At 40.6% G+C, this 12,690-nt stretch overlaps 1 protein-coding gene and 1 long non-coding RNA gene across 13 annotated transcripts in view; one reads left to right on the top strand and one right to left on the bottom strand.

The window, feature by feature from the left end:
• Positions 1-12,690, top strand: part of specc1la (sperm antigen with calponin homology and coiled-coil domains 1-like a) — a 575,263-nt gene that overhangs the window by 100,632 nt on the left and 461,941 nt on the right. For all 12 annotated transcript variants that reach the window (XR_010977306.1, XR_010977305.1, XM_068055453.1 and 9 more), the window contains one exon: positions 2,305-2,497. Coding sequence is in view for 10 of the 12 variants with exons in the window: in XM_068055452.1 (XP_067911553.1) it covers positions 2,305-2,497 (193 nt within the window). In the remaining 2 variants the exon portion in view is untranslated. The remainder of the gene's footprint in view (positions 1-2,304; positions 2,498-12,690) is intronic.
• Positions 6,034-12,690, bottom strand: part of LOC137382889 (uncharacterized) — a 54,407-nt gene continuing 47,750 nt past the window's right edge. Inside the window, exon 3 of the long non-coding RNA XR_010977307.1 lies at positions 6,034-8,367. This is a non-coding gene — a long non-coding RNA (uncharacterized lncRNA). The remainder of the gene's footprint in view (positions 8,368-12,690) is intronic.

Genomic DNA, 12,690 nt, shown 5'->3' with positions numbered 1-12,690 from the left:
CAGGAAGCAGGGGCTATTCTTGTTTGTGGGACATTGGTGTGTGCAAATTGGCTGTCCTGTTTCTTGTATTACAAGTGGGCCTACACTTTAAAAAGTACTTAAGTGGCTGTGAAGTGCTTTGTGAATGTTGATTTGTACAAATTCCCTCAAACAAGGTGTGTTCATTAGTTTGTGACTACAATCTCTGACTTTCCATTTTTCCTCTTCTACACAAAAACATTGCTTTTTCAAGGCTTGTGCAAACTCTTTGAAAGGAAATAAAGCTGTTCATACAGCGCATGTGTGCTATAGTTGATATTTCATTTTCTAATTCCAGATTAACCCTTCTGCATTCTGTTTCTTGTTTATTTTGCTCTTTATTTAACATCCAACTTCATCCAGAATTTCACTGATTCCAATCCATATTTATTAACTTTGTTCAGATCACACACTACTAGTGCCATATCCTTTAGTCCTTCTGCAGTGCAAAGGTTGCATTTTTTCTCCAAGGCCTGTGGTGAGGCAGTGAAAATATTGTTGTAAAAAATTGAAATGAAGTATTTTGCAAGTCTAAGCAGCCGTACTATCGCCCTTGACTCAACCCTTAAGTCCTTTTCCATCTGTTTATATTTTTGGCCTCACTTTTTGCCCACATCTGCTGTGCTGCTAAAGCTGTCTCCAAGAAACTTGTGTACTAAACACGATTCTGCTCAATAGTCCCTCTATATGGAGAACCAGTTCTGATGGCACTTACTGGATTATCTGTTGTATCTTGCCATTTCCAGATTAATCAGTCTGTTGGTCTGTTTTATTATATCCTTATTCCCGTAAATGGATTTTCACCACCCCCCAACCAAGCGCACATAGATGAGAAGACTGGCGGGAGGTTTGTTGAATGCAACTTTCACAGATCTTGCTACCTGTAAGAATTGCTTATGTAGCAAGAATTTCATATTTTAAGGAACAAAGAACAGTACAGCACAAGAACAGGCCATTCGGCCCTCCAAGCCTGCGCCGATCTTGATGCCTGTCTAAACTAAAACCTTCTGCACTTCCAGGGACCGTATCCCTCTGTTCCCATCCTGTTCATGTATTTGTCAAGATGCCTCTTAAACGTCGCTATCGTACCTGCTTCCACCACCTCCCCCGTCAGCAAGTTCCAGGCACTCACCACCCTCAGTGTAAAGAACTTGCCTCGCATATCCCCTCGAAACTTTGCCCTTCGTACCTTAAACCTATGTCCCCTAGTAACTGACTCTTCCAGCCTGGGAAAAAGCTTCTGACTATCCACTCTGTCCATGCCACTCATAACTTTGTAAACCTCTATCATGTTGTCCCTCCACCTCCGTCGTTCCAGTGAAAACAATCTGAGTTTATCCAACCTCTCCTCATAGCTAATGCCCTCCAGACCAGGCAACATCCTGGTAAACCTCTTCTGTACCCTCTCCAAAGCCTCCACGTCCTTCTGGTAGTGTGGCGACCAGAAGTGCACGCAATATTCCAAGTGTGGCCTAACTAAGGTTATGTACAGCTGCAGCATGACTTGCCAATTTTTATACTCTATGCCCCGACCGATGAAGGCAAGCATGCCGTATGCCTTCTTGGCTACCTTATCCACCTGCGTTGCCACTTTCAGTGACCTGTTGACCTGTACGCCCAGATCTCTCTGTCTGTCAATACTCCTAAGGGTTCTGCCATTTACTGTATACTTCCCACCTGTATTAGATCTTCCAAAATGCATTACCTAACATTTGTCCGGATTAAACTCGTTCTGCCATTTCTCCGCCCAAGTCTCCAACCGATCTATATCCTGCTGTATCCTCTGACAATCCTCATCACTATCCGCAACTCCACCAACCTTTGTGTCATCCGCAAACTTACTAATGAGACTAGCTACATTTATTAATTAATTTATTTTATTCTATTTCCTAAGAAAAAGATGGTGTAATAGCAACAGCTTAGGGAGTCCTTTATTTAGCAAGAACAGAATTGTGATTGGTTGTGATGCCATCACGGTCAAACAGCCTGATGGCACTCATTTCATAGGCTAATATTTAAAGGATGAAAATGACTACTTACTTTAAGCACTGGGGGGCTGTGGTTGGCTAGCAAGTGTCAGTGGCTTGAGATGAAAATTGGGGAAGGTGCATTTTTTTAATGTAATTATTTTACAAGATGTTTTGAATTTTTTGGGAAGTTTAACAAGATTAGTGTTTTTATTTAAAATTCTAATTAGACTTTGAAATTAGCCTGTTGCCAAACTTAAACTTTCAAATGTTACTTGTTCATTCCTCATCCCTTGACACAGGTTAATGTATTTTTCAGATTCAGTTGTAAATGCATCACAAGCTGTGAGCACAGAATGAAGAAGGCAAGCAGGTCCGCTCCTGCAGCATCCAAAGTCCAGGGTACTTGTAAAATGCAGACCGTTGAGAAAATTAAATCAGACAACTGCTGTTCAGTAACTACAGTCACAAAGGCTTCAAAAACTGCAGGGCCGACAGCAGCATTAACTAAGGTAATTATTTGTTCGCTCTGCTATAGGTTTTGGAAGAACTTTAATGTCGGACTTGCAGGCTGTGATAAAAATGGGTTACAAGAAATTTGTTGCATCTTGTTAACTCTTTGCCCATTGTATCATATGTTGGTCTTCAGATTCTTGTCACTTCCCACCTGCAGCTCAATCTCAGCATGTTCATATGCCCTCAACAAATGAAGTAAAGCAATGTGATCTTAGATACTGACGATATAAACTTTATTTTCTTATATCATTCTGAATTTTTTCCCCCCCCAGTACTACATTGGGGAAAGACGAGTTAGCCTAGGGTGTTGTGCCTTAAATCATTTTCTTTAGTCTGATGAGAAAATGTGTCTGACCTATTTTATCACGAGCCTGAACCCTGGATCTGCTTGTCATCCAAAAAGCTGATTGCCAGGAGCCTATTATGACACTGATCACTGATGGTGTATCTGTGTACTTTGTAATTCTAGAATGAAAGAATTTTACAGCACAGAAGCAGATCATTCAGCCCATTGAATATCGTTCATTTACTTCCATCGGGATGAATGGTCACCTCTAAAATACTATCATTATGCCGTTAATACTGAAGTTGCTTTGCTGTTTTTGTACTCCCTTATTGTGAGCTGGTAGGGATGTTAATGTGTTTCAGGATCATAATAAAGCTCTATCCTTGTAGTTGACTTGTGTTGATCTGTTACCGTCCCGAACTGAATGTTTCGTTGGTGCTCTGAAATCTATCTTGCAACAGAAATGAACTCAGGCAGTCAGAAACCAAATCCATCCTTAATGGACGTCCAGGGGACATCAAACATGACCAAATGATGCTGTAGATCTCGCAGATTGTAGTGCAAATGTTACTCACGTTTTGATTCTAACTTCATTTTCTTTTGAAAAGAACATGTAAATTATTTTTAAAAATTACATTGAAGGAATAAAAGAAATGATAAAATAAATTAAGAAACTTGTTGAAAGGCACTAGTTATTTTACAGATAAAAATTCACAACCATTTTTACCGAGCACATTTGCTTCAAGCAAATGAATGCAAGCTCTGCAAATTTAAGGTGAATTATCAGTATGATGAAGGTTTTTGCCGTAATGGAAAAGGGCAAAAACAAGAATTTGGCAATTGGAAAAAAGTAGATGGAACCCTTATGTCAAATAGGGGAGAAGTTATGTTGGGACTTCTGCCAGGGTTTGCACAGTTCTAATGCAGAAGGATCTGAAGGTAAAGAAACAACAGTGCCATCTGGCGCAAACAAAATACCAAGTGTTACCGAGGCAGAAGTTGAAAATGCATTGAAACAGATGAAAAGAAATAGGGCCTCGGGAAGATGAGCTAACATGTGATGTACTCCAGGAGGGAGGTATGAGACAATCTCACAGCTCACAGTGGCGCAGTGGTTAGCACCGCAGCCTCACAGCTCCAGCGACCCGGGTTCAATTCTGGGTACTGCCTGTGTGGAGTTTGCAAGTTCTCCCTGTGTCTGCTTGGGTTTCCTCCGGGTGCTCCGGTTTCCTCCCACATGCCAAAGACTTGCAGGTTGATAGGTTAATTGGCCATTATAAATTGCCCCCAGTATAGGTAGTAGGGAAATATAGGGACAGGTGGGGATGTGGTAGGAATATGGGATTAGTGTAGGATTAGTATAAATGGGTGGTTAATGGTCGGCACAGACTCGGTGGGCCGAAGGGCCTGTTTCAGTGCTGTATCTCTAAACTAAACTCACTATTAAATAACCAAAAGATACCAAGAAGTTGGAATGAAGCAAAAATAGTTCTCCTTAAAAAGGAGACGAAGCAGATATTAAGAATTACTACCCATCAGCCTGTTATCTCATTTGTACAAAATTATAACTAGAATAATTCAAAATAGGATAAAGACAACATTAGATGAACACTAACCAAAGAACAGTTGGGGTTTAGGGAAGGATACTGTACAACAGGCCATCTGCATGCAATGAACCAACTTATTGAGAAGGCAAACAAATATCAGCTGAACCTATGTATTGGATTTATTGACTGTAAAGGCATTTGATTCAGTGGAACACTGATTTATTTATAGCTTTAAAGAAAACAGGACTAAATGAGGGATATATGTAAAGATCACAGAGGACATTTGCACAGATGCAACGGCCAGAATACACATCGACAAAGATGTAATGCAGTTGATAAATATTGAAAGAGGAATGAGACGAGGATACAATCTCACCAAAAATATTCACCACAGTAATGAAAGACATATTCAAGAAGATACCCTTAGAGGAGAGAGGGTTAAATATTGATGGAGAGAAACTAACAGACTTGCACTTTGCAGATGATGTCGCACTAATTACTACATCTGTTAAAGACTTGGAAGTGCAACTAAATAACTTGGGGTAAAAATATTGGACTGACAATGCACAAAGGAAAAACAAAGTATATAACTAACTTTAAGACTGAAGATAACCATACAAATTGAAGACCAAGAAATTGAAGAAGTGACTGAATACAAATATCTGAGCCAAACATTAAGGATGGAGAATTGTACAAATGAAGAGGTACTGAGTAGGATTAGGGCAGGAAAGAGTTGTTTTGGGAGATAGAGATATTCTATGTGATAAGAAAATATCAGTGGCATTGAGGAGGGTGTATGATCAGTGTGTGCTACCGACCATGAAATATGGGGCAGAATCATAGATAAATACAAAATATATAGAACAAAAATTGTGTACAGCTCAGTGTTATGAAGGTGCTTCATTTTTAAAATGTTTTGAGGACTTGTGTTAACGATTATGGCCATTGGTTCATTTGGAAAGCTGAAAGGATTCCATGGATCCTTTTACAAGGGTCACTGGGAAGGCACTTGAACTTTGTGTTTTAAAACAATCTTTACTGGATGTCGCATGCCTTAAGCTAAATAAAGAACAGGAAACTTGGTGGCCAGGGGAGTTGTTTACAGAGAAGTGACAATGGAATACTTCTGCTCCTAATTTGTATGTTTGTATGTCAAGATTTATGGTGGTCAGGAGGTTTTGACTTGCTGTTGGAGTGTGGACTGTTTTGAAGGCAGTTGGGTTTGTAGCCTGCTGCAAGAAACATCCAGCTCATCTTTCTCTACCTCTTTGAAAAAAACGCCTGTAAATCCAGAGTGATAGTTGAAACCCCTGATGCTGCATTTCTCCTGGAAAGCCTGCCAAATTAATTCTCCGCCGCCTGAAAAGAACTCGAGAGAAGATCCCAGTGAGCCGTCTCCGTGTACCTGGATGGCAGAACAAAGGACAACTGATATCCTTCCATATCTTCTCTTTTTCTTTCAAAAATGAACAAGTATTTGGCCAATTTTTTTTTTTCTTTCTGTAAAGTGATTCACTGCAGAGAAAACTTTTTTATCTAACCTATGTTGTGAGAAACGTAGCCCACTTAATAATTTACACCAAGTCAAACTCTGAAGAAGTAAGTTTATTTAACGTTCTTGCAAGATCGGGTGTCCTACAAGCAGGCACACCGATCAACATATTCAGTTCATGTTTATACAATACAAATCCATTTTTCCACGCCTTTAGTTTACATTATTGGTTATAACATATTATGACACTAACCTATCCTATAGTTGCTACAGTCTCCTCCTCTGTTTACTTCTCCCCCTACTCTAACTTTCTAGCCCCTAACTCTTGTTGTTGTTTTACCTTATTTGGCTCTCCATTGTGTGTTTTAACTTGCAGCTGTCAGCCTTTATCTTAGTGGGGCAGTTTCTTATTCAATACATCCTTTGTTCTAACTCTTGCTGTTTCTCTTTTCTCTGCCTAAGCACAATTTTTAACTGCTGTACTGTCTCAAGGTCTTCACTTACATACCCTTATCAGTTCTCTTTTTCAGTGATTTCATTATGTTGTGTAGAAATGACTTCTTGGTAATTTTCCACAAGCTGTAGAAACAACATTTCAGTATTTCTTATTCTCACAATTCCCCCTTTTCTTTTACTTAATCCTTGTTGTTTTCTACATACTGCGGAGGGTTCTCATATGTCCTCTCAAATCCTCTGAGCATTATTTCAGCCGCCTTTTCAATGTCTGTATTTCCATTGATACTATCCACTTTGTCATTACCTAACAGGTACATACTCTCTTCCTGGCCTCTTTGTATTGACATCTGCTTCGTCAAAGCTGTCTCAATCAATCGCTGTGTCAGCCCTCTTACACAAGGAATAATACAACACCCGATGGCTATTAGTATTCCGACAACCGTGATCAGGGAGGTAAAAACCGAGATTATCTTGCCTTTCCATTTTCCAAACCAGGATTCAAGCCACCCCGTCAGGGAAGTGTCTGCTCCTGAATTTTCGGCCATCTATTCTGCTAAAGTTGTTAACCCTTGCAGTGCTCGGGTGATTGAACCATCGGGTGCTGTGTTATTTGGGATAAATGTGCAACATTTCCCTCCTAACCTTATACACACACCTCCTTTTTCTGCTAAGATCATATCTAGAGCCAGTCGATTTTCCCAAGCCATTCTACTAGTGGCATCTAATTGTTCAGCTATACCTTTTACCGCATCTTTAGTATAACTTATAAATCATTGTTGGTTGTAATAAATATAATTTATCCAATCTACATTTTTGTTAATCGTGACCCACCAAAACAAAGACTCGAAACCGGCGGTTATTTGGTTTCGGGCCTTGAATTCATCAGGTACCCTTCTTGGGACCCCTATGGAATCCAAGTACACCTGGTCGTCAAAAGAGTTCGCTATCGCTTCCCTTTTACCCCTTTCCCTCGTTATTATCTTTTGTTTCTCAAATGCCAAGGTGAATGGTATTGCCAATTGAACAATTGCGCACGTCCCCTTCCACTGGGAGGGTAGGGTCTGTCTCAGGATTTTTCCTCTGCAATACCACCATAAATCCGCTCTGGGGACATTCAATGATGAGTAGTTCCCTCCCCTGACTCTTCCAGTTACGTCCTCAGTCTTACGCATGGTGTGATTCACACTGGTGGCTAAAAATGAAGGGGGAGCCCTTGAATCTTTTTTCTCTAGGGGAGGGAACATTAATGACAAGGATATGCAAGTTTTGAATACCCCAAGCCGTCTTATCCTGATATAGGGCTAACATGCATTCCATGCCCTTTCGGTCATGCTCCCACCCCAGCGGGAAAGGTACTACTTGAGCTATCGGTCTACCAGATGCACAAGCATAGCAATTGTTTTTGTTCTAACTTTTTACAGTATATTTTATCCATTCTACCCAGGCATTTGTGTCCCCGTAACCGGTTTCTATCTCAATTGTCTTTCTCAGGTCCTTTACCTCTATTATTTTTACTATGTTAGGATCGTTATGAGAGGTCCCTTTTAGTTTGTTAGATGGTTTACCAGTCTTATCTATTGTTACCTGAAAACAACATTTTAATTCACCTTTCTTTTTCCCTTCTCTAACTGTTACTCCAAACACCTTGTTGTCTAATTGGAAGTGGGTAATACAAAAACATCCAACCCATTTTATTTCCTGGCTACTTTTGAAAAGAAAGAGAGAAAGAGAGAAGGCACACAATATTACAGACAGTATTTCCGCGCTCGCGCCTCTATATAAAAAAAAGTTCGTTACTCAAAGTCTTTTTAGCTTTAGTTTCAATGGTTCTTCTGTTAATTCGGTTGTCCAAGTTCCTTCCTCGGCCGGGGGGTTTGTACCGGCCCCTTGATTCTTGTGTAGTGGGTCCAACCTCTTTCTGCCGTTCTTATGGCTGTTTCAGTGGTTAGGAGAGTCTGGTATGGTCCTTCCCAGTTCGGTTGTAGTTTAGTCTCTTTCCACGATTTCACCAGAAACCAATCTCCTGGTTGGATCTTGTGTACTGCAAATTCGAGAGGTGGGGTCTGTGCTAACAGGCCTTGCTTCCTGAGGAATGACAATGAGGAAGACAACGCCAGTATATAGTTCTTGAGAAACGAATCTTTAGTTTCTAAGGTTGGCATCTCGCCCCTGGTTCCCATATAGGGTAATCCGAATAGCATTTCATAGGGGACAGTCCCACATCTTTTCTAGGGGCTGTCCGAATTCTGAGTATCGCTATAGGTAAACATTTGGTCCAGGGTAACCTTGTTTCAAGTACCAGTGCCATGCCTTTCTGCTCACTTCCACATTCCCCCCTTTTATCATTCTATGATAACCTTCTCTCTACTGATATTCACTAGGATTATGTGGATCTATTTACTCAAATAACATTTAAACAGTATAATATAAAAGCAAATATAAAAAACTCAGCAACTGCTGAATCAGAAGGGTAGGCTGAGCCACCCTCTAACAAGGGGGTGTGTATTAGCCTGGTCATTATGTTTTTCATTCTAACTTTCCCCTAGGATTGTCATGTCTGGGTGATAAGAAGAGTGCTGTTGAAGTACAATGTCTCTCTCTCTCTCTCTCTCTCTCTCTCTCTCTCTCTCTCTCTCTCGCTGTACCAGCTGCAAGGCCAAGTTGCCTCTGCAGCCCTGAAGTTATGAAGTCAGCTAGCTTGTTAGCAATACATGACTGATTAATTGTTTCATCTTAAATGTTCCCATGTAATTCTGTTCTTAAAAATTCTAAAATCTAAATTCTGTTCTCACAGTCCCCCTTTTGATTCTTCAAAACATTTTTAAAAAATCAATCCTTTGATCCCACCTAGGTGCCTTTAATGGTCTCTATTTGTCTAGAAACAGCCTTCCAGACCCAGAGGGGTCGCACTCAATACGCCACCTGCTTGTGCCATAAGAGGGGCCTGCGGTAACTCTAAAGGCATAAGTTTTGCAGGGGCTTCAACTACTTGTTTACAACATAAAAGGGTGGAACACTTGTACAATTACCATCTCATTTAAGCTTCACTGTTTTTCTCTGGCTTCATCTCTATTAACGAAAACTTTCTGCGCTTCTCTGAGCAGTTCGTCCAATTGTTTTTCACTCCATCCATCTATCTTTTGAATTTTCTTTTGGATGTCTGGCCATGATTTTGTTACAAAATGGACTCGAAGGAGTCCTTGGGCAACCGGGTCTTCTGGATCTAAACCTGAATATTTCCTCATTGTGTCCCGTAATCTCTAAGAAATTTGAGGGAGTCTCATCCTTTTCCTGTCTGACTTCGAAGGCCTTATTCAAATTTTGTGATTTCGGGACAGATTCCCTAATGCCTTTTACTATCAGATTTCTAAGGTCTTTCATCTGGCCCCTATGGCCGACGTTATTGTTCTGCCACTGCGGGTCTTGATTAGGGTATTTTTGTTCGGCTGGTTCGTTTCCCCCTACCCCGGGAGGGTTTTCTCTTTCCCAAATTTTCAGGGGTCTTCTACGAGGACTTTCATTTCCTTTTTAAACACTCTTACCTCTCCTGACGTTAATGGTGCACTAACAAATCCAATTTCATTATTTCCTATTGGTACCTCTCTCAAGGGCATCATTGTCTTAGGAGACTCTGTCTCTATCGTCGTCGTTATCGTCGGGTTTAGGGGTGGTCCTTCTTGCTGTCCTTAGATCATATTTGGGTCTTTTTCTCCTTGGTTTTTGACTCTAAATCCCAATACTCCAACATCCGTCCCAATGGACTTTCTGGAGGGATGTTGCCGGCAGACTTTCCTTGTCTCCCATCGTCTTCCTTTTTAGACGATTTATTTCCCATGGTAACCTGAAGGGTCTTGTACCCTACGGTATTCACCTCCTAGCTGAAGGGTCTTATACCTTACGGTATTCACCTCCTAGCTGAAGGGTCTTGTACCCTACGGTATTCACCTCCTAGCTGAAGGGTCTTATACCTTACGGTATTCACCTCCTAACTGAAGGGTCTTATACCATACAGTACTCACCTGCTAGCTGAAGAGTCTTATACTGCCCCACAGTATTCACCTCCTAACTGAAGGGTCTTGTACCCTACGGTATTCACCACCTAGCTCAAGGGTCTTATACCTTACGGTATTCACCTCCTAACTCTAGGGTCTTATACCATACAGTACTCACCTCCTAGCTGAAGGGTCTTATACTGCAGGACTGTAAAATTCACTCCTCAAGGACTTTTAGTACTTAGAAGGTCTTATCCTACAGTTAACCATAAGTCACCAAGATAATACTTAAAAGTCGTTTTTCTTACCTTGGTCCGTGCACGGAGTTGCCTGACTTCACGTGTGTACCTGCCGCACTAAATACTCGTTCAGAGTGACTTCCCTAGGATCGTTTTCAGTCGATTACTCGGGTCCGCTACCGACGAGAGAAACAAGACCGTTTTAAAATTAACGGGACGCGTCTTCTCGTCTGTCGTCGGCCGCGGTCCCAGCAATGATGAAGAGATCCCGGACGAGCCCCCAGTTGCGAGAAACGTAGCCCACTTAATAATAATTTACACCAAGTCAAACTCTGAAGAAGTAAGTTTATTTAACGTTCTTGCAAGATCGGGTGTCCTACAAGCAGGCACACCGATCAACATATTCAGTTCATGTTTATACAATACAAATCCATTTTTCCACGCCTTTAGTTTACATTATTGGTTATAACATATTATGACACTAACCTATCCTATAGTTGCTACAGTCTCCTCCTCTGTTTACTTCTCCCCCTACTCTAACTTTCTAGCCCCTAACTCTTGTTGTTGTTTTACCTTATTTGGCTCTCCATTGTGTGTTTTAACTTGCAGCTGTCAGCCTTTATCTTAGTGGGGCAGTTTCTTATTCAATACATCCTTTGTTCTAACTCTTGCTGTTTCTCTTTTCTCTGCCTAGGCACAATTTTTAACTGCTGTACTGTCTCAAGGTCTTCACTTACATACCCTTATCAGTTCTCTTTTTCAGTGATTTCATTATGTTGTGTAGAAATGACTTCTTGGTAATTTTCCACAAGCTGTAGAAACAACATTTCAGTATTTCTTATTCTCACAATGTGTATGTGTGTGTGTGTGTGTTGGGTATCTAGAAGGGAATATCTATTTGTATTCAGATTTCAATCTGTTAATGCTTTGCATCTTTACTGGATAAGTCTTGTTTTATAATCTGATAATTTTGTTTATTAAAAAAAAAACTGGTTGGTCTATTTTATTCTGGGATAAAGAGTAGGTATTATCTGTAACTGGGTGAACATTTATATATATATGTTGTGACCTGCGGAGAAGTGGAACTAGAGAAAGACAGTGCACTTCTCTCGCCTCGGTCATAACATGAGAGAGCAATGGAAAGGCAAATGTTACACATCTCCATTCATGATAAAATTAGATGTAATGAAATATGCCAGAAAACTGGAGTTAAGGACATCATTCAGAAGAAGCCAAATGGAGATGGGTTGGATATATTGCTCAAAGAAATGATAACAGATGGACAAAAAGGTTAATGAAGTGGCAGCCAAGAACAGGAATAAGAAGGGGGAGTCCAAGAAGAAGATGGAGCAATGACTTAATTTCATACCTGGGAACCACGTGGACGAGAACAGCAAGGGAGAGAGATAAATGGAAAAGGCATCAGGAGGGTGTCACGAATAGATGCGAACCCCCCTGTAAATTGTGTTTTGTGCATTTGAGTATTAATGTCAACCACCATTTTATACTACATGTTTTAAGTTTTACTTTTATGTTCTGATTGTCAAAATGGAGGAGAGAGAGCATGTGGTATAGCTTGTCCATGAGCCACACTATCCAACCTGCCTGAATTTGAAACTGTAACAGTTGAAGGTACAGCTTGTTCATTTGCACAGCTGCCATGTGCTGCCTGGACACACTTCTCACTGAGACCTCACTGCAAGAAGCCACAACCTGCCTGAAGCTCCATAGACTTCTCTGTAAGGCCTTTTCAACAAGAAAAATTAAAAAGGAGCCACACGTTTTAAAAAAAAAAATCCAGCAAGAAAAATCAACAAGAGGAAAGCTGCAGTGATTTCTACCAGTTTCCTCTCAGACTAAAAGAAGGTGACTTCAGCCAAATAAACCTTCCTCCCTTTATCTTTGAGAGTGCAAAGAAGAAATTTATAAGAGGAGATATTTCCAACAGCGCCTCCCCTATTCAGCATTTCTAATCGGTCATCTCCAATTTTTGGACTTTTTCTGCTAACTTAACGGACACTAGTTTTAACTGAAATTCATGGTAGTTTAAGTTTATATTTAGTAAATGTCCTTGCCTTTTTTATACCTTTAACCTTTCCCTGAATGTATGTTTGTAACTGTGCATGGCGAAGTTAAACCCCTTCCCGAGTTTGAGTGTGTTAATAAATCCTACTTCT

The sequence above is a fragment of the Heterodontus francisci genome, chromosome 23 (assembly GCF_036365525.1).
Source record: "Heterodontus francisci isolate sHetFra1 chromosome 23, sHetFra1.hap1, whole genome shotgun sequence".
Taxonomy (NCBI): Eukaryota; Metazoa; Chordata; class Chondrichthyes; order Heterodontiformes; family Heterodontidae; genus Heterodontus; species Heterodontus francisci.
The sequence above is the reverse complement of the archived record's forward strand: the minus strand, read 5'-3'. Positions and strand labels throughout refer to the sequence as shown.